At 46.1% G+C, this 21028-nt stretch overlaps 1 protein-coding gene across 5 annotated transcripts in view; it reads right to left on the bottom strand.

The window, feature by feature from the left end:
- Nucleotides 1-21028, bottom strand: part of LOC110530680 (receptor-type tyrosine-protein phosphatase S) — a 138940-nt gene that overhangs the window by 114876 nt on the left and 3036 nt on the right. For 4 of the 5 annotated variants that reach the window (XM_036986334.1, XM_036986332.1, XM_036986330.1 and 1 more), the window contains exons 2-3: nucleotides 10209-10286; nucleotides 4256-4462 (exon numbers count right to left, since the gene is read on the bottom strand). In XM_036986334.1, coding sequence (XP_036842229.1) covers nucleotides 4256-4394 — 139 coding nt within the window. In that variant the 5' untranslated portion in view covers nucleotides 4395-4462; nucleotides 10209-10286. Of the gene's footprint in view, nucleotides 1-4255; nucleotides 4463-10208; nucleotides 10287-20101; nucleotides 20246-21028 lie in introns of those variants that run through there. The other variant, XM_036986331.1, reaches the window with a different exon arrangement.

Here is a 21028-nt window from a genome sequence, read left to right as displayed (position 1 = left end):
AAATATGTGCTTCATCTTCACAGGAGCAGGTTTTTTCACTACCCCGAGGCATGCTACTCCACTGTGCAGCACAGATTGTTAGAAAACATGGGTGGGTGCTATGCATTAAAAGGGGTCGCGGAAATTCACAGAAGATAATTGGCTTTAATGCAGGGATGGGCAACTTTGATGGGGTGGGAGCCACAAAAAAACTCATCATGAGGGGCCGCAGTGGCTGGTGGGTCTGCATAGTGCCTACCCACATCCATCCCCACACATGCAGTCAGAGCCGGCCCTAGCCTTTTGGAGGCCCTAAGCAACATGTTGTTGCTTTCACGCACTGACCATAGTAAGCTGTTTCTTCTCTGGGTTGGTTGGGGCTTGACAGTGACTTAGGTGGGTCATCTAGGTGATATTGTATTTCTATGGTGGCCTGATATGGTTCCCAATCAGAGGCAGCTGTTTATCATTGTCTCTGATTGGGGATCATATTTAGGTAGCCATTTCCTCATTTGTGTTTGTGGGATCTTGGGGGGGGATCTGCCAGTTACAAAAAAATACAATTTTGAGAAAAAGGATTTAGAGATTGCATACATTTTATGCATTTCATTCATACTATATATAGTATCTCTTTAGCACTATATACATTATCTCTTCAACACTATGTACAGTATCTCTTTAGAACTATATACAGTATCTCTTTAACACTATATACAGTATCTCTTTAACACTATATACAGTATCTCTTTAACACTATGTACAGTATCTCTTTAACACTATGTACAGTATATCTTTAACACTATGTACAGTATCTCTTTAACACTATGTACAGTATCTCTTTAGCACTATATACAGTATCTCTTTAACACTATGTACAGTATCTCTTTAACACTATGTACAGTATCTCTTTAGCACTATGTACAGTATCTCTTTAGCACTATGTACAGTATCTCTTTAACACTATATACAGTATCTCTTTAACACTATATACAGTATCTCTTTAGCACTATATACAGTATCTCTTTTACTTGAAGCTCCTTCTTACAAAGTATTATATTATAAAATGTTAAATTGCCTTAGAAACATTCATATAGCTCCGACTTATCAAACATATCAGCTGCTGTCTGTTTCTCTGGGAGCAAAAACAATTTCCTTTTCTCTATACTGTATGCTTATTAGAAACGGCAAATAAAAATCAATTTCAGGCACAGAATCCATACATCTCCATTGTGCAAAAAATCCAATCTCGTCAAGCTACTTCATATATGTTCATCTTCTCTCTCTCTCTCACACACACACACAGAGTTCTGTCCCTCTGTTTCTGTGGACTGTTACCATGGCAGCCAGCTTAACTCCTCCTCAGCTGCAGAATACGTTCTATCCATCAGGGTAAAGCCGGCCTAACTCTTACCATAGCAACCTCCCTCCCTCTCTCCCTCCTCCCTCTCTCCATCACTGGGCCAGGTCTTGCTATGCTGATTCGGTTCTACTCTAGAGAGAAAGAGCAGCTGAAGAAACCACACCATCATCCTCCCTCAAATCACTGACAGACAGAAAAGCACTCTGGCTTTCCTCCCTCCGCGGCGAACTTCACACTTCAGTGAGTAACAGCCACACAGCAGCCAGCCTACCGCTGAGCTGCAAGGTGAAGTGCCTGAGCAGAACCCACAACAATACCTTGTCTAAAAACAAGTGTATTACTGTAGTCTTTCAACCATACACGGCGCCATACTCTGTTAGTTGTGAAGGGTTGCGTTACTTTGTGGAGCTGTGTAAGGGGGTTGAATTCATATTCAACATTGGTTTACATTTTTGCACTTTCGAAGAGGTGATTACTGGTGTGTTACTGCCACTGCAAACCAGAACCAATTCTATTTCCATGACCAATACTGGCCTCTGGCTGCATTCTGAACCAGGATGGAGCCTTCGGTTCCAGTTCCATGGATCTATAATAAACCCAGATGTACAGAACCAGAATGGAGCCTTCAGTTCCAGTTCCATGGATCTATAATAAACCCAGATGTACAGAACCAGGATGGAGCCTTCAGTTCCAGTTCCATGGATCTATAATAAACCCAGATGTACAGAACCAGGATGGAGCCTTCAGTTCCAGTTCCATGGATCTATAATAAACCCAGATGTATAGAACCAGGATGGAGCCTTCAGTTCCAGTTCCATGGATCTATAATAAACCCAGATGTACAGAACCAGTTGCACCACTGATTTTCCTTTGAATGCTATTGAATTCTATGAGGACACTCAAGAAGGTTGTCTGTCCCTTTAAAAGCAGCGAGCCGAGTAGCCTTCACTCCTTAACTCCTTGGCTGTCAGCAGGATATAATGATAGACTCTATCGTAATGAAACACCACAAGGCTATGGTTATCTAATAGCAATGACAGGTAGGGGTAATGTGGAGATATGCGTCAGTAGGTAGCAGGTGTTATAATACTATAATCAGCCCCTCTACGGCTGCATGCAGGAAATTAGACCTGTCTGGACAAGTCTGACCAAATCAAACCGCTCCACTGTAAATCCATGCCAATTACAGAAGTAGTCTATAACTATAGCCCAGGGTTGTTCCTGGGGAGGTCACACGGTCACGGAGAATCCATAGTCCTAGCCATAACAATTAAGTGTACCAACCAAAACAAATATTAACATAGGCGCTCCGTAAGAGTTAGAAATGTGACTGTTATTTGGGCCGCTATCTTCTTCGAGTCACAGAGCAACACTGCTAGAAGTGTTGACTGAAATAAATAAGGTAACACCTCTATATGTCCGTAAAATGGATATAGTATGTATAAGCTGGAAGTAGAGGCCTAAGTGTCGTTGTCCATTAGTTTACTCCAATTAGGGCAGGGGTGGTGGAGTTAGGGGGAAATAAGACAGTAAAATATGTAAAGAAAAATATATACCTACAAATACCCTTGAATGAGTAGGAATCTAAACTTTGACTGATACTGTATATATATTTATGACTCCCTCGCGAGCATTACATGCGAGAGCGTTGCAAAATAAATGTACACATGCATGTTATTAAATATTTTCATCTAAACTTCATGCGTCAACAAGCATCTGCGTTACCAGGCGCTAAAATAGAACTTTGCTCAATTTTTGACGCGGTGATGCACTGCAAGTCCCGCCTCTCCTCATTGGTTTTTAGGAGCATATACCCACGTGGGTGATTGAAAGATGAACTGAGGTCCATAGTCCAGTCCAGATGGTGGTGGTAATGCACCTTAAAGTTGGTTGCTAACCACCATATGAAGTCCACAGAAGAAGAAGACTGAAGGAGGAGAGATGACTTAAAACTAATTAGGTTTCCCCTTTTATCTGTGGATTAGTTGGTCGGAGTAGAGAACACACGATTTTGTGTGAAAATGGGTTGAAATTCTTCAAAGATCCAGAAAAAAAGGACCTTGTGCATTTTAGGTTAAAAAAACAACCCAATGTTTATATCCCAGGACAAATTTGCTAGCAACAGTAAGCTAGCTAGCTAAATGGCCATGAATGTTTCATGTGTTTCGACCTGTCCCCAAATGAATATAGTTGGTTCAGAGTTTCTTTTGATATTTCAACTTGCGTGTCCTGATCGCTTCTGGTGTGGATGAACAAAATAAACATGCGCTCAATGGTGCACGAAGACATACGTGCATTCCCAGTCTAGTCAGCATGTTAGAACTGTAAGACATATCAAGACGTGCTTTCATACAATAGCCTAAATGTGATGATTGACTGAGTCCGTGCTGACAAACCCTCACTACTCACCAGTGTGTTAAAAAATATTGCTGTTCTTGAATGCCACATACTTCCATAGCGTTTTCAGTGTTGCAGGGTTAAAATGAGATGTGTTCTCTGTTCCCCTGTCTCATTTAAGATCCATAAGACCAGACATATGAAGACATGATGCTTTGATGAAGGTGAAGATTGAGTATGTGCTGACGTGTGTTCACCGTTTATCAGTGCCTTACAGATCTTGTTAAACACCTATCACTGCAAAATAGACAGGCAGATGGTCATCAACACCACGTCACCACTCACTGCAGCCAGCGCTGACCAACACAACTCGCTGTTACAGCTGTCAGTCAGCAGAGAAGGAGAAAGAGGGAGGGAGGTGGAGAATGAGGGAGATAAAGAGAGAGATAGGTAGATACAGTAGAGGCACGTACATCCATTTAGACAAACTGACAAACCTACATAAATATCTCAACAAACATGATACAGATGGACAGACACATGAACTAACATACAGTATATCTGTAGTGTGTTACTTACCCACCGCCTCAGACAGGTTGGGCAGGGATGTGAGCACCAGCAGTGGCAGCAGCAGACAAGGGGGGTACAAGCAGAGTCCGTACCCAGGACGAGTCGCCCTGGACTGGGCTACGATTCCACCTGGCCTGGGGGGAACCATGGTACCTCCTGCGATAGGGGATGGAGGTGGGGATGGGGGGGGGACTTCCCTCAGAAGGGCGTGGCACTCTGAGTAAACAAACAAATATGTTCAAATACATGAGGGAGAAAACATAGTTGTGAAGAACAATTAACAAAGCCGATGATGAAAGCAGACTAGGTCAGTTGAATGAAAAACCCTTTAGAGGTCAAGCAAGCATCTGCATGTGTATACAGCACAGGAGGCTGGTGTCACCTTAATTGGGGAGGACAGGCTCATGGTAATGGCTGGTGCGGAATTGGTGGAATGGTATCAAATACATCAAACACATGGTTTCCATGTGTCTGATGCCATTCCAAATAGTATAGTTCTGTATGTTACTATCCCAGTACAGACACATTCCGCCACTGCTGTAATAGCCTTCCTACTGGAACAGGTTTCCTCCACTGGCCACATAAACAGAGAAGCTGCACACACCAGGGGAGGCTGCTGAGGGGAGGACGGCTCATAGTAATGTCTGGAACGGAGTAAAGTCCTCCCCAATGAAGATGCCACCAACCTCCTGTGGTACACACGTTCATAAAACCTCTGTGCTCCTAGTAGGGAAACACTCAGTCAAAGAGGATACTAAAGCAGGTGGTGTGTTTGGACCGTCCGGGCACCATGCAATATTCAATAAGAGTCCATTATGTTAGATGGTAAACCCCCCTATAATAGATGTCCTGTGGGTAATCCTGGTCCAGCCAGGGGGATTGGGCCTGACTCCTCTGAGCTGGGGTGTTTCAGGCCTGACATGAGAAATTCAGCCGAGCTCTGCAGAAGCTCCCTGTACAGGAGTCAATAACTCCTCTGGTCACATCTATCCCTCCCCTGTTCCTTATCTGCACGATAGCATACACACATTTTTTCCTGTTCAGAACTGATGGAACACACACAGAGAGACATACAGAGAGACACAGCGAGACATACATAGAGAGACACACAGAGAGACAGACACAGCGAGACATACATAGGGAGACACACAGAGAGAGACACACAGAGAGAGACACACAGAGAGAGACACACACAGAGAGAGACACACAGAGAGAGACACACAGAGAGACAGACACATACAGATGATTAGAGGAACAAACACAAGCGTACACCTACCCACCCACCCACACATCCTACACTTCCCACAGTTTTCCACATCCAGTGAAAGGGTTGACTGTGATGCTAATACAGAGACTTCCTACCATTCTGGAGGAGTGTTCCATATGAATATGTATATGGAATTATCCAGCTCTTATCAGACTGACGGGCTAATGACACATTGAAAGGAATTAGCGTCTGGCTCTATAACCCTGTTTGAGCTCTAAATATAACTAGTCTATAAACGTATCTGTCCATCTGACATATATTTCATGAAGCACTACTTCCCTCTTTCTCTTATCAAGGCTCTGAGAGCACTTCCTAATAGATATGGAATAGAAAAGCTTTCAGGATTTACTTTTCAATTCAATAACCTAATAGCTGCAACCTAATCAGAGCTCATTCAAGTACCATTCCAGCAGCGCAATGAATTCTCCTCTTAAAGAAACTCAATTTATTGGCGAGCATCATCAGCATGATGCAGGGGATGATGAGGAGCAGATATTTGCTTCATGTCCTCATCAATGTGGGTCCTGTGTTGAACTGCCTGACTGGCAGAAACTGGGCTGATTCTGCACGGTAAAAGGGTTAGAGACATTTCTGATGAAATAAATTCATTTTGGAATTACTTCTTTCCCACTATTGCGAAATGGTCCTGATCTAATTACATCTTGAGTGGTCTGTCACTCTAATCAAGCCCCTGTTCTGGTCTACCCTTCTCTCGTCTCATACCCGTCTCCTCCGATATCCCTTCACCCTTCTAACTTTCTGTCTCATGTCTCGCTGCCCCCTGTCTCTATGTCTCCTGTCCCTCTGTCCCCTATCTCTCTGCCTCCTGTTTCTCTGTCCTCCATCTGCTCAGTATCTCTGTCTCCTTACTGTCTGTACCGTGTCTCTCTGTCTCCTTACTGTCTGTACCTTGTCTCTCTGTCTCCTTACTGTCTGTACATTGTCTCTCTGTCTCCTAACTGTCTGTACCTTGTCTCTCTGTCCCCAGTATCTGTCTCCTGTCTCTCTGTCCCCTGTCTCTATGTCCCCTGTCTCTATGTCCCCCTGTCCTATCTCTTTCTCCTGTCTTTCATCTCCTTGTCTCCATGTTCCCTGTATATACAGTGCCTTGCGAAAGTATTCGGCCCCCTTGAACTTTGCGACCTTTTGCCACATTTCAGGCTTCAAACATAAAGATATAAAACTGTATTTTTTTGTGAACAATCAACAACAAGTGGGACACAATCATGAAGTGGAACGACATTTATTGGATATTTCAAACTTTTTTAACAAATCAAAAACTGAAAAATTGGGCGTGCAAAATTATTCAGCCCCTTTACTTTCAGTGCAGCAAACTCTCTCCAGAAGTTCAGTGAGGATCTCTGAATGATCCAATGTTGACCTAAATGACTAATGATGATAAATTCAATCCACCTGTGTGTAATCAAGTCTCTGTATAAATGCACCTGCACTGTGATAGTCTCAGAGGTCCGTTAAAAGCGCAGAGAGCATCATGAAGAACAAGGAACACACCAGGCAGGTCCGAGATACTGTTGTGAAGAAGTTTAAAGCCGGATTTGGATACAAAAAGATTTCCCAAGCTTTAAACATCCCAAGGAGCACTGTGCAAGCGATAATATTGAAATGGAAGGAGTATCAGACACTGCAAATCTACCAAGACCTGGCCGTCCCTCTAAACTTTCAGCTCATACAAGGAGAAGACTGATCAGAGATGCAGCCAAGAGGCCCATGATCACTCTGGATGAACTGCAGAGATCTACAGCTGAGGTGGGAGACTCTGTCCATAGGACAACAATCAGTCGTATATTGCACAAATCTGGCCTTTATGGAAGAGTGGCAAGAAGAAAGCCATTTCTTAAAGATATCCATAAAAAGTGTTGTTTAAAGTTTGCCACAAGCCACCTGGGAGACACACCAAACATGTGGAAGAAGGTGCTCTGGTCAGATGAAACCAAAATTGAACTTTTTGGCAACAATGCAAAGCGTTATGTTTGGCGTAAAAGCAACACAGCTCATCACCCTGAACACACCATCCCCACTGTCAAACATGGTGGTGGCAGCATCATGGTTTGGGCCTGCTTTTCTTCAGCAGGGACAGGGAAGATGGTTAAAATGTATGGGAAGATGGATGGAGCCAAATACAGGACCATTCTGGAAGAAAACCTGATGGAGTCTGCAAAAGACCTGAGACTGGGATGGAGATTTGTCTTCCAACAAGACAATGATCCAAAACATAAAGCAAAATCTACAATGGAATGGTTCAAAAATAAACATATCCAGGTGTTAGAATGGCCAAGTCAAAGTCCAGACCTGAATCCAATCGAGAATCTGTGGAAAGAACTGAAAACTGCTGTTCACAAATGCTCTCCATCCAACCTCACTGAGCTTGAGCTGTTTTGCAAGGAGGAATGGGAAAAAAATTCAGTCTCTCGATGTGCAAAACTGATAGAGACATACCCCAAGCGACTTACAGCTGTAATCGCAGCAAAAGGTGGCGCTACAAAGTATTAACTTAAGGTGGCTGAATAATTTTGCACGCCCAATTTTTCAGTTTTTGATTTGTTAAAAAAGTTTGAAATATCCAATAAATGTTGTTCCACTTCATGATTGTGTCCCACTTGTTGTTGATTCTTCACAAAAAAATACAGTTTTATATCTTTATGTTTAAGCCTGAAATGTGGCAAAAGGTCGCAAAGTTCAAGGGGGCCGAATACTTTCGCAAGGCACTGTATCTTGTCTGTCTCTCTGTCCTCCCAGTATCTCTGTCCCCTGTCTCTCTGTCCCCTGTTTCTCTGTCCTCCATCTCCCCTGTTTCTCTGTCTCCTTGTCTCCCTGTCCCCTGTATATCTGTCTCTCTGTCTACATGTCCCCTGTCCCATCTCTATATCTGTCTCATCTCACCACATCTCATCATCCCCAGCTCCGCCTTCCCTGTCTCCTGTCTCTCCATCTTGTAGTTAACCTGCTATCTAAACCTGCGATCCTTCCCTGTCCCCTGTCTCTCCATCTTGTAATTAACCTGCTATCTAAACCTGCGATCCTTCCCTGTCCCCTGTCTCTCCATCTTGTAGTTAACCTGCTATCTAAACCTGCGATCCTTCCCTGTCCCCTGTCTCTCCATCTTGTAATTAACCTGCTATCTAAACCTGTGATCCTTCCCTGTCCCCTGTCTTTCCCTCTCTCTCCGTTTACCTTCCCCGTGTCTCCGTCCCCCTCTCTTCCTCTCTCTTGTATTTAACCTGCTATCTAAACCTGCAATCCTTCCCTGTCCCCTGTCTCTCCATCTTGTAGTTAACCTGCTATCTGAACCTGTGATCCTTCCCTGTCCCCTGTCTCTACATCTTGTAGTTAACCTGCTATCTAAACCTGCGATCCTTCCCTGTCCCCTGTCTCTCCATCTTGTAGTTAACCTGTGATCCTTCCCTGTCCCCTGTCTTTCCCTCTCTCTCCGTTTACCTTCCCTGTGTCTCCGTCCCCCTCTCTTCCTCTCTCTTGTATTTAACCTGCTATCTAAACCTGCGATCCTTCCCTGTCCCCTGTCTCTCCATCTTGTAATTAACCTGCTATCTAAACCTGCGATCCTTCCCTGTCCCCTGTCTCTCCATCTTGTAGTTAACCTGTGATCCTTCCCTGTCCCCTGTCTTTCCCTCTCTCTCCGTTTACCTTCCCCGTGTCTCCGTCCCCCTCTCTTCCTCTCTCTTGTATTTAACCTGCTATCTAAACCTGCGATCCTTCCCTGTCCCCTGTCTCTCCATCTTGTAATTAACCTGCTATCTAAACCTGCGATCCTTCCCTGTCCCCTGTCTCTCCATCTTGTAATTAACCTGCTATCTAAACCTGTGATCCTTCCCTGTCCCCTGTCTTGCCCTCTCTCTCTGTTTACCTTCCCCGTGTCTCCTCCCCCCTCTCTTCCTCTCTCTTGTATTTAACCTGCTATCTAAATCCTTGATCCTTCTCTCTCACCACGACCCGTTCCCCAGCTGCAACAGCTGCCCGACTGTGGTCCACTAACACAGTTAAACAAAGGGGCTTACAGTAAGTCTATCTGTGAATGGAGAAACAGTCCTAGCTACTGTACTGCAGGCCTTGCCAGGATCTGTCCTAACACTTGTTAATCCTCTAAAACCCATCTCTACTTCCACTGCATTGACCCTGTTGGCTGGCAGTCAGAATGGCATATTTGCTTCTGTGCTTTCATGCTCAACCCTGGCACACGTTCCTTTAAAGTATTTTGGCAATGATGCAATTTTCCACTTCCCCAGAGTCAGATAAACTTGTGGATACCATTTGTATGTCTCTGCGTGCAGTTTGAAGGAAGTTGCTAAGTTGTGCTAGCGCAATTGCTAACTAACATTAGTGCAATGACTGGAAGTCTATGGGTTTCTGCTCATGCTAGCAGATGCTTTCATGCTTTCTGCTCATGCTAGCAGATACCCATAGTACAATGACTGGAAGTCTAACACTAGTTAGAGGTAGTTTCACAAGCCAATGCTAACCTTCTCAATACTGGACACAGAGACATACAAATGTTATCCACAAGTTCATCTGATTCTAGGGAAGTGGATAAAGGGCCTCATCAGTATCCCTTTAACTTATTCTCCAGCCAAGTATGGAGATGTTACTGTCCTGTACCTACACACAGCACATACTACATCAGCAGTACCATGCATCAGGGCCATGTGTGTGTGTCCTTACCCCTGGGTGTTCCCTACAGCCCTGGCTGAGGCATCATGTTCTGCTCTGTGGAATTCTCAGTGTGACCATCCAGTGGACCTGCAACAACACAGGAAGGAGGAGATGCGTTAACAATACCTGAGGGTATGTGTGACCTCATAACGACACACACAGCCTTGCTGTGGGCCCCACACTGTTCAAGGTTAAGTTATTTTCAGTTTGTGAGATACCTCGTAAGGAATCTAACAGCAAATTAAGGGTCATTCATAGTAATGTCTCTATTATGATCCTAAGCATCACTTTCCTGTTCCACTGTTTTTATCACCTCATCCTCCCCTGTACACCACCCCTTCCTCTTACCCAGCATGCCTTGCACCACAGTCGGGCTGAGGCAGTCTCTACGGGCCCTGTCTCCATGACAACAAAGCAGCCAGTGAGACGTGATATCACAGGCAGGATCTGTTTCTTTGGGTAGGGTTACAGCCATGCAGTAGCTGGGAGATAGCTAGCTACAACAGTTAGTAGCTACAGGAGAGCAACCAGGAGGAGTGTCTTCAGACCAATACAGGGGAACAGACTGATGAGGAGTGTTTTCAGACCAATACAGATGAACAGACTGATGAGGAGTGTCTTCTGACGAATACAGGGGAACAGACTGATGAGGAGTGTCTTCTGACCAATACAGGTGAACAGACTGATGAGGAGTGTCTTCTGACCAATACAGGGGAACAGACTGATGAGGAGTGTCTTCTGACCAATACAGGGGAACAGACTGATGAGGAGTGTCTTCTGACCAATACAGGTGAACAGACTGATGAGGAGTGTCTTCTGACCAATACAGGGGAGCAGACTGATGAGGAGTGTCTTCAGACCAATACAGGGGAACAGACTGATGAGGAGTGTCTTCTGACCAATACAGGTGAACAGACTGATGAGGAGTGTCTTCTGACCAATACAGGGGAACAGACTGATGAGGAGTGTCTTCTGACCAATACAGGTGAACAGACTGATGAGGAGTGTCTTCTGACCAATACAGGGGAACAGACTGATGAGGAGTGTCTTCTGACCAATACAGGGGAACAGACTGATGAGGAGTGTCTTCAGACCAATACAGGGGAACAGACTGATGAGGAGTGTCTTCTGACCAATACAGGTGAACAGACTGATGAGGAGTGTCTTCTGACCAATACAGGGGAACAGACTGATGAGGATTGTCTTCTGACCAATACAGGGGAACAGACTGATGAGGAGTGTCTTCTGACCAATACAGGGGAACAGACTGATGAGGAGTGTCTTCTGACCAATACAGGGGAACAGACTGATGAGGAGTGTCTTCTGACCAATACAGGGGAACAGACTGATGAGGAGTGTCTTCAGACACTAGTCATATACACATGCATGTATAGTTCCAATTTTCAGCCCAGAAAATGTGTGTTTTTGGGCTAGAGAGCTCCTGTGGTGTGGTATAGAGACGGAGCTGCAGTAAGGCCAGGGAGAGGCTTCTGGAGCATCTAGACCCTAGACCCTGTTGGCAAAGAGACAGTCATTCACACACGCACACACACACACACACACACACACACACACCAGATGGCAAAGCATCATGGGGTTCGACCGACACTCACTCTCTCTCTCTCTTACACACACACACACACACACACACACACACACACACACACACAGAGAGAGAAGCAGCCAAGGATGAGGCACGTCTTACCGCAGGCGAATGCTGCGTCGGCCTCGGTTACATTTTGTGCAGGGGAGCTGCTGTCTTTGTGTTCCTGTGATTCCCACTTTACAAGCCATCCAAGCCCTTCCTGACAAGACTACATAACCGAGCCATCAGTCTGCTAGCCGTCAGTCTGCTAGCCGTCAGTCTGCTAGCCGTCAGTCCCCTAGCCGTCAGTCTCCTAGCCGTCAGTCTGCTAGCCGTCAGTCTGCTAGCCGTCAGTCTCCTAGTCGTCAGTCTCCTAGCCGTCAGTCTCGTAGCCGTCAGTCTCTTAACCGCCAGTCTCCTAGCCGTCAGTCTCCTAGCAGTCAGTCTCTTAACCGTCAGTCTCTTAACCGTCAGTCTCCTAGCCGTCAGTCTCCTAGCCGTCAGTCTCCTAGCAGTCAGTCTCTTAACCGTCAGTCTCCTAGCCGTCAGTCTCCTAGCCGTCAGTCTCCTAGCCGTCAGTCTCCTAGCAGTCAGTCTCCTAGCAGTCAGTCTCTTAACCGTCAGTCTCCTAGCCGTCAGTCTCCTAGCCGTCAGTCTCCTAGCCGTCAGTCTCTTAACCGTCAGTCTCTTAACCGTCAGTCTCCTAGCCATCAGTCTCCTAGCCATCAGTCTCCTAGCCATCAGTCTCCTAGCCGTCAGTCTCCTAGCCGTCAGTCTCCTAGCCGTCAGTCTCCTAGCCGTCAGTCTCCTAGCCGTCAGTCTCTTAACCGTCAGTCTCCTAGCAGTCAGTCTCCTAGCAGTCAGTCTCCTAGCAGTCAGTCTCCTAACCGTCAGTCTCTTAACCGTCAGTCTCCTAGCCGTCAGTCTCCTAGCCGTCAGTCTCCTAGCCGTCAGTCTCCTAGCAGTCAGTCTCTTAACCGTCAGTCTCTTAACCGTCAGTCTCTTAACCGTCAGTCTCCTAGCCGTCAGTCTCCTAGCAGGAGCACTGTTCACTCCGCTGCATACCAATAAAGTTACAGACAAGAGTCCCTTAACAAAACTGCAATATTAATGTTCCTGAGTTATATAGCAGTATTTACAAATTCCCAGTATTAGCTATTCCCACTAGAAATAACTTACTAGCCCTACATACAAGTACAGAACTGTATCAAACAGAATTAATACCAGTTCCTACAGGAAGGAATATTTGGGAATAAGGAACGTTATCAAGCTCAAACATTCCTAAACCAGAAGCCATCAAGAGATTACCCCATTTACTCATGTTAAGCTGCAAGCCAGGATGAGTGATCCTTAAATCACACTTCCGAGAATGAATATATTTTAAAAAATGTATTCCCTTCGAACCGTAGTGAGCTTACACTTGGCTTGTGGTTGATGCTGCATTTAGTGATCGTTCCTCTCTGGGGTTTGGAGAGGAGGAATGGGCACTGAAGGACTTAGAAAGACTGTGTTAAGCTTCCTGAGTGTGTGTGTGTGTGTGTGTGTGTGTGTGTGTGTGTGTGTGTGTGTGTGTGTGTGTGTGTGTGTGCAGCCGTGTATGACATACACTTTGTTTTCCATCAACTAATCTCAGTATTCAATTTCCTCTCGACCACTTAAGTCCCCATAGCAGGAGCCTAAAGACCTCTCTGCCTGAGTTTGAGCTCAGCAGTGGCTGTAGCTATCTGGACAAAAACTTGACTTTCTTGTCTGCATTCTCAAGATATACAGTACTCCTAGCACCTGCACCAGTCCCCTCATTGATCTGTGAAAGCATGTTTCATGCCCTTTAGCAAAGAAACTTACAGTCATGCACACATTTAACATATGGGTGGTCCCAGGAATCAAACCCACTATCCTGGCATTGCAAGCGCCATGCGCTACCAACTGAGCTACAGAGGACCTTGTCCTTATCCGACCTAAACATCCCACACGGACTGCACCAAAGGGTTTAACCAACCTGATTCACATTGGTGGTGAAGTGCAGCGTTGTGGTCACATTAATATCTCCAAAGCGCTGGTGTACTGTCCCATACAGTAAGCCTACTCAGCTAAAAGGGGTTTCAAGGACAGACACAGAGGAACTACTGGCATCTGCTCACTGACTGTACAGTACGTGCCCTCAGATGGAGCCAACAGATGGACTGGCTTTTAAAACGCAGGAAACATAGCACCAAATGTTATTAAAGTACATATAGGCCAGATTACAACATTTGTTAAGAAGGAAGGGAAGCATTTACTTACAGGCAACATGGCCTATGCAGAATAGTTAAAACCACAGTGTGGCTGTTCAATTGAATTGGCGGCCTTATGGTAGACTGTAGCATAATGCAGATTGGATAAAAATGACTTTCAAATCAAACGGATTTGTCCAGGAGATGAGGGTGACCCTGTGACCTTTGTTGCCATGGTAACCTAGGTTGTGCATCTCTTTTGTCTGTTGTAGTTAAAGTGAAGAGGGAAGATGCTGTTAGGAGGAGAGATGCCATTATGACTGGGACAAGATATTGTACTCAACATGATCCCAAGGTAAGCAGCTGGTGCTTTTGAGGGCCAGGCTCAAGACGGGATTAGTCGGTCCTTGGTCAAAAAAATTATAATAAAACAAATACTTTTGTCTTTCTTTTTTTCAAAACACTGCGGCTTGCTTGACTCCTATCAGCCTTAGGTGGGCCACACAACAAACAGGACAGGGAATCATTGCTGTACTCAACATGCTCCCTTTCATATAGCTGACATGTTAATACTGGTAAAGAGTCTCTGATCATAACAAGCTGTATATGACAAGGATCATTATCACAGCCTTCACACACACACCGCAAACACACACACCCACACTAAAAGACATGCTCACTGACATAGAGATAATGCTTATTCCTAAGACTAAATGTCACTTGCACTGGGATAAACAGCTTCAACAGAGAGAAACAGGCAAATGTCCCCCACCAATAACCAGAGGAACACTTCAGATCTGTCAACATCCACATCCCTGCTGTCTCTATCATTAAAACAGGCCCTTGGTCTGTCTCTCTGTCTGTCTGTTCATCGGTTCATTAAGCAGCCTGATGGCTGAGACCTTGTCAACTCAATGCTCAATTAGCATATATGAGCCTGCCACAAACCTTTATCCATGGACGGCAGGTACATGTACACCTGTAGGGGCAGCAGGTACATGTACACCTGTAGGGGCAGCAGGTACATGTACACCAGTACGGGCGGCAGGTACATGTACACCTGTACGGACGGCAGGTACATGTACACCAGTACGGACGGCAGGCACATGTACACCTGTATGGACGGCAGGCACATGTACACCTGTATGGACGGCAGGTACATGTACACCTGTACGGGCGGCAGGTACATGTACACCTGTACGGACGGCAAGTACATGTACACCAGTACGGACGGCAGGTACATGTACACCTGTAGGGGCAGCAGGTACATGTACACCTGTACGGGCGGCAGGTACATGTACACCTGTACGGACGGCAGGTACATGTACACCAGTACGGACGGCAGGCACATGTACACCTGTAGGGGCAGCAGGTACATGTACACCAGTACGGGCGGCAGGTACATGTACACCTGTACGGACGGCAGGTACATGTACACCAGTACGGACGGCAGGCACATGTACACCTGTATGGACGGCAGGCACATGTACACCTGTATGGACGGCAGGTACATGTACACCTGTACGGGCGGCAGGTACATGTACACCAGTACGGGCGGCAGGTACATGTACACCTGTACGGACGGCAGGTACATGTACACCAGTACGGACGGCAGGTACATGTACACCTGTACGGACGGCAGGTACATGTACACCAGTACGGACGGCAGGCACATGTACACCTGTACGGGCGGCAGGTACATGTACACCTGTACGGACGGCAGGTACATGTACACCTGTACGGGCGGCAGGTACATGTACACCTGTACAGACGGCAGGTACATGTACACCAGTACGGACGGCAGGCACATGTACACCTGTACGGGCGGCAGGTACATGTACACCTGTACGGACGGCAGGCACATGTACACCTGTACGGGCGGTAGGTACATGTACACCAGTACAGACGGCAGGTACATGTACACCAGTACGGACGGCAGGCACATGTACACCTGTACGGGCGGCAGGCACATGTACACCTGTACGGGCAGCAGGGACATGTACACCTGTAAGGGCGGCAGGTACATGTACACCTGTACGGGCGGCAGGAACATGTACACCTGTACGGGCGGCAGGTACATGTACACCTGTACGGACGGCAGGTACATGTACACCTGTACGGACGGCAGGTACATGTACACCTGTACGGACGGCAGGTACATGTACACCTGTACGGGCGGCAGGTACATGTACACCTGTACAGACTGCAGGTACATGTACACCTGTATGGGCGGCAGGTACATGTACACCTGTACAGACTGCAGGTACATGTACACCTGTATGGGCGGCAGGTACATGTACACCTGTACAGACTGCAGGTACATGTACACCTGTATGGGCGGCAGGTACATGTACACCTGTATGGGCGGCAGGTACATGTACACCTGTACGGACGGCAGGTACATGTACACCTGTACAGACTGCAGGTACATGTACACCTGTATGGGCGGCAGGTACATGTACACCTGTATGGGCGGCAGGTACATGTACACCTGTATGGGCGGCAGGTACATGTACACCTGTATGAGCGGCAGGTACATGTACACCTGTATGGGCGGCAGATAACCTAACGGTTAGAGCGTTGGGCCAGTAGCTGAAAGGTTGCTGGTTTGAACACCCTAGCCGACAAGGGGGGAAATGTGTTGATGTGCCCTTGAGCAAGGCACTTAACCCTAATTTGCTCCAGGGGTGCTGTAATACTATGGCTCACCTTGTGAAACAACACATTTTACTGCACTTATCTGGTTTATGTGACAATAAAACCTACTGCCAGAAACCTCCATCCAAACTGGATGCAGTAGCTACAGTACAAACTGTATGTTCTATCTACATCAATGTACATACATCAATATTATGTGTATATACAGTGTTGTAATGATGTGCAAATAGTTAAAGTACAAAAGGGAAAATAAATAAACATGGGCCGTATTTACAATGCTGTTTGTTCCTCACTGGTTGCCCTTTTCTTGTGGTCACAAATCTTGCTGCTGTGATGGCACACTGTGGTATTTCAACCAGTAGATATGGAAGTTTATCAAAACTGGGTTGGTTTTTTAATTCTTTGTGGGTCTGTAATCTAAGGGAAATATGTGTCTCTAATATGGTCATACATTCTCCTCTCTCTCAGCCCTCCTCTCCTCTCTCTCAGCCCTCCTCTCCTCTCTCTCAGCCCTCCTCTCCTCCCTGAGCAAATGAACGATTAAAAGCCAATCAAGCGAGCTTCATAGTGAAACCTGAGACGCTGCTGCCTGACGGGAGCAACAGCAGCCAATTAGTGAAGCAGCTTCTGGAGGAGGAGAAGAAAGAGAGATAGAAGTTCCCTGACAACAGAGACAACCTTCGTCGTCGTCATCATCATTTACTTTCATGTCATTAGTAAGACATCTCTAGCTCTTCAGGAAGAGGAAAACCCATTCATCCGACAGGCACTGCCATACCGTTCAGCTGACGGGATGTCCTGTGATGTGCTTGAAACAATAATAATAATCCATCTATCTATTGATAAAGTGATGCCTGGAATACGTATTCTCAATGTACTGTATGTAAGCTGTAAGTAAGCATATCGTCAATACATATTTTATATGCAATGTGTTGGCAGCAGCCTAATTCATTCATTAGTGTTTTTGGCCTCTGCTGTTGGGATCCTGCAGGCTAAATTTAGATTCTTCTAATTGTAAAACCTTAGTCATCGCCTTTCTGTGTAATCATTCATCGGGATAACATTTGTATTTGTATCCAGTTCTATCCCTCCTGAGTACACACACTGGCATGGTGACACTAGGCTAGGCCTGGTCACATGACCCCTGTCCTCTCCTCTGAGATCTAATTACCTCTGGCGCTGCTGGCTACATGGCCTCGCAAAAATAAAGAACCACACTGATGCCAATGTAGCCTGGTCCCAGACCTGTTTGTGCTTTTGCAAATGATGTTGCTATCATTGCTAAAGCAGAAACAGACTGGCACCCAGGCTAACATAGTTTTTCTCTCTGGAGAAACACCCCCCCCCCCCCCCCCCCAACAAAAAAAAACAGCAACCTTTAATCCTCAGTAGAGGAGGGCAAGAAAGGTATGTGCTGCTAAACCTTTTTCATGTCTGCCAACAGATATGACAAACATATTACAATAATACAATGACGAATATGAGTATTCTAACATTATCAAGATTAATTCTAATTCCAACTCCACACAGAGAATACATGCATGGGACTGTCTTCCAGTGAAGCCATCTTGAACAATTCTACTGGTAACAAGCCATTCATTGCATTGGCTCCTGATGGAGATGAGATTTGTGACGCCAAATGAGTTTCGCCTTGAGGGACTATAAAGATGTGAATGGAATTGAAAGCCAAAGTAATGGAGTAGAAAAACAGAGATTGTCCTCCATGGTGCTGTCATGCCTGTCACTAAGAGGGATATGGAGAAAGTGTTTGTGTGTGCCCTTGTGGCTGTGCAAGTTTGTGTTTGTGCGCGTCTGTGCTGTGTGTGAGTTGGCGTGTGTTTGTCCTGGGGGCCATTTGCGCGTGCGTGTGTTCGTGTCCGTGAGGGCTTGTGTGTGTCTGTGACAAGTTAGACAACAGACTGACAAATCCCCCCCCCCCCCCCCCCCCCCCATCTTCACAATAGCCAGACGTCTCATCCAGCCGGGTGCGTACCAACTAATCTACCACCAGACTGAATAATGGGATGTTATCACACTGTTATGATACAACATGTCAGAAACACAGCCAACCATCCATCACCTTTTTTTACAGCTAATTTCATCCCTTTGAGGCCTAGATTTGAACACAGTGTCTTGATGAGTGAGAAAGATACATACCCTTGGTCTCTCAGACACACACATCACACTCCCCCGCCATTCCTGTAGTCCCCAAATGGCCTCTATCCCTCTGACCTTCTGGAGTCGTGAGAGATGATGCTATGCAAATAGAGTCATAATTGAAATCTGTCCAGCAGGCAAGTGTACAGATAGGGTGTACCTGTGCCGAGCACCTGCCCCCCCACTCGCCAAGTGTACAGATAGGGTGTACCTGTGCCGAGCACCTGCCCCCCCACTCGCCAAGTGTACAGATAGGGTGTACCTGTGCCGAGCACCTGCCCCCCCACTCGCCAAGTGTACAGATAGGGTGTACCTGTGCCGAGCACCTGCCCCCCCACTCGCCAAGTGTACAGATAGGGTGTACCTGTGCCGAGCACCTGCCCCCCCACTCGCCAAGTGTACAGATAGGGTGTACCTGTGCCGAGCACCTGCCCCCCCACTCGCCAAGTGTACAGATAGGGTGTACCTGTGCCGAGCACCTGCCCCCCCACTCGCCAAGTGTACAGATAGGGTGTACCTGTGCCGAGCACCTGCCCCCCCACTCGCCAAGTGTACAGATAGGGTGTACCTGTGCCGAGCACCTGCCCCCCCACTCGCCAAGTGTACAGATAGGGTGTACCTGTGCCGAGCACCTGCCCCCCCACTCGCCAAGTGTACAGATAGGGTGTACCTGTGCCGAGCACCTGCCCCCCCACTCGCCAAGTGTACAGATAGGGTGTACCTGTGCCGAGCACCTGCCCCCCCACTCGCCAAGTGTACAGATAGGGTGTACCTGTGCCGAGCACCTGCCCCCCCACTCGCCAAGTGCCCTTTGAGTCGTGGTTTAAGTGTTTTTGTTGTTGTTCTGAACCCACTACACCCAAGACATCGTGATGACGTTAAGTTTACATTTTGAGCACCTGCTCCCTGAAAGGTCTGTGTACGGTCCACTGCCCAGCCCAACAGGGATATTAAATAATAACGTACAGGCAGACAGCAGTAGCCATAGGCCATAGCTGATAGTGATACAGTTAAGGTCAAAGCATTAACATGGACAGTCATTAATGTCTGGATACACTGATACATGTTCTCTTTCTCGCCAGCCATCCAGGAGACATGAATGACTTTACTAGCCTTACTCGAGCCAAAAAGGGATTCTTAATCACAAAGACAATTTAATTTTTCTTTGTACAACGAAAATAACCTTGTTCTATAGCCCAAACCCATGCTCTTGTCCAAAACCTTCTTTACCCAAAACTAAACACACATTCTACAACTAAACATTCCAGACCATTCCACAACTTGCCTACCTCAGCCTTCATTCCAGGTCTGATGAGCCAGTTTGCCAGTTTCTATCATGTCAGCCATCTTGTCACTCAATCTCCCCCATCGTTTATAGCTGCTGTCACTCAGGGACATAACAGCAACAGCAGCTCAGCCAGACTCTTTGCTACTTCAACTTCAGAGGGTTTCCTATTGGGCTGCAAATCAACATATTAACATCTACTTTGCCTTGTCATCTACAGAGCTAGAACGAAGATCTGAGAACAGGAAGAGAATAATGCACAAAAAATGACATAATGCAGCCTAATGGACTAAATGTATCGGAGAGGAGATGGGGAGTCGGGGGAGATGGGACAGAAGAAGAGGAGAAGGAGGGAAGAGACAAAAGGAGAGAGAGGAAATGGAAGAGAAAAAGAGGAGAGGAGAGAGGAAAAGAACAGGAGAGCACAGAAAGGAGAGGAGACAGGAGAAAAAGAGGTAGAAAGCAGACAGAAAGGTAGACAGGAGAGAGAGAAATAGGAGAGAGGTAGAGGAGTGAAAGAAATAGGAGAAAAATAGGTAGAAAGCAGACAAAGGTAGACAGGAGAGAGAGGAGAGAGAGAAATAGGAGGTAGGGGAGTGTAAGAAATAGGAGAGAGAGGTAGAGGAGAAGTAGAGCGAAGAAGTGTGAATTTTTCATTCGTGCTGACACATCACAATCTCTGATTCATATAGAGAAAGGCATCAGTCAAACCACAACCCATATCACAGCTTTAACTCAATATTATTATTATTTTATATATATCTATTATATACAGTACCAGACCAAAGTTTGGACAAGGGTTTGTCTTTATTTTTTACAATAGCGAAGATATGAAAACTATGAAATAACACATATGGAATCATGTAGTAACCAAAAAAGTATTAAACAAATCTAAATATATTTTAGATTTGAGATTCTTCAAAGTAGCCAC

The sequence above is a fragment of the Oncorhynchus mykiss genome, chromosome 8 (assembly GCF_013265735.2).
Source record: "Oncorhynchus mykiss isolate Arlee chromosome 8, USDA_OmykA_1.1, whole genome shotgun sequence".
Classification (NCBI taxonomy): Eukaryota; Metazoa; Chordata; class Actinopteri; order Salmoniformes; family Salmonidae; genus Oncorhynchus; species Oncorhynchus mykiss.
The sequence above is the reverse complement of the archived record's forward strand: the minus strand, read 5'-3'. Positions and strand labels throughout refer to the sequence as shown.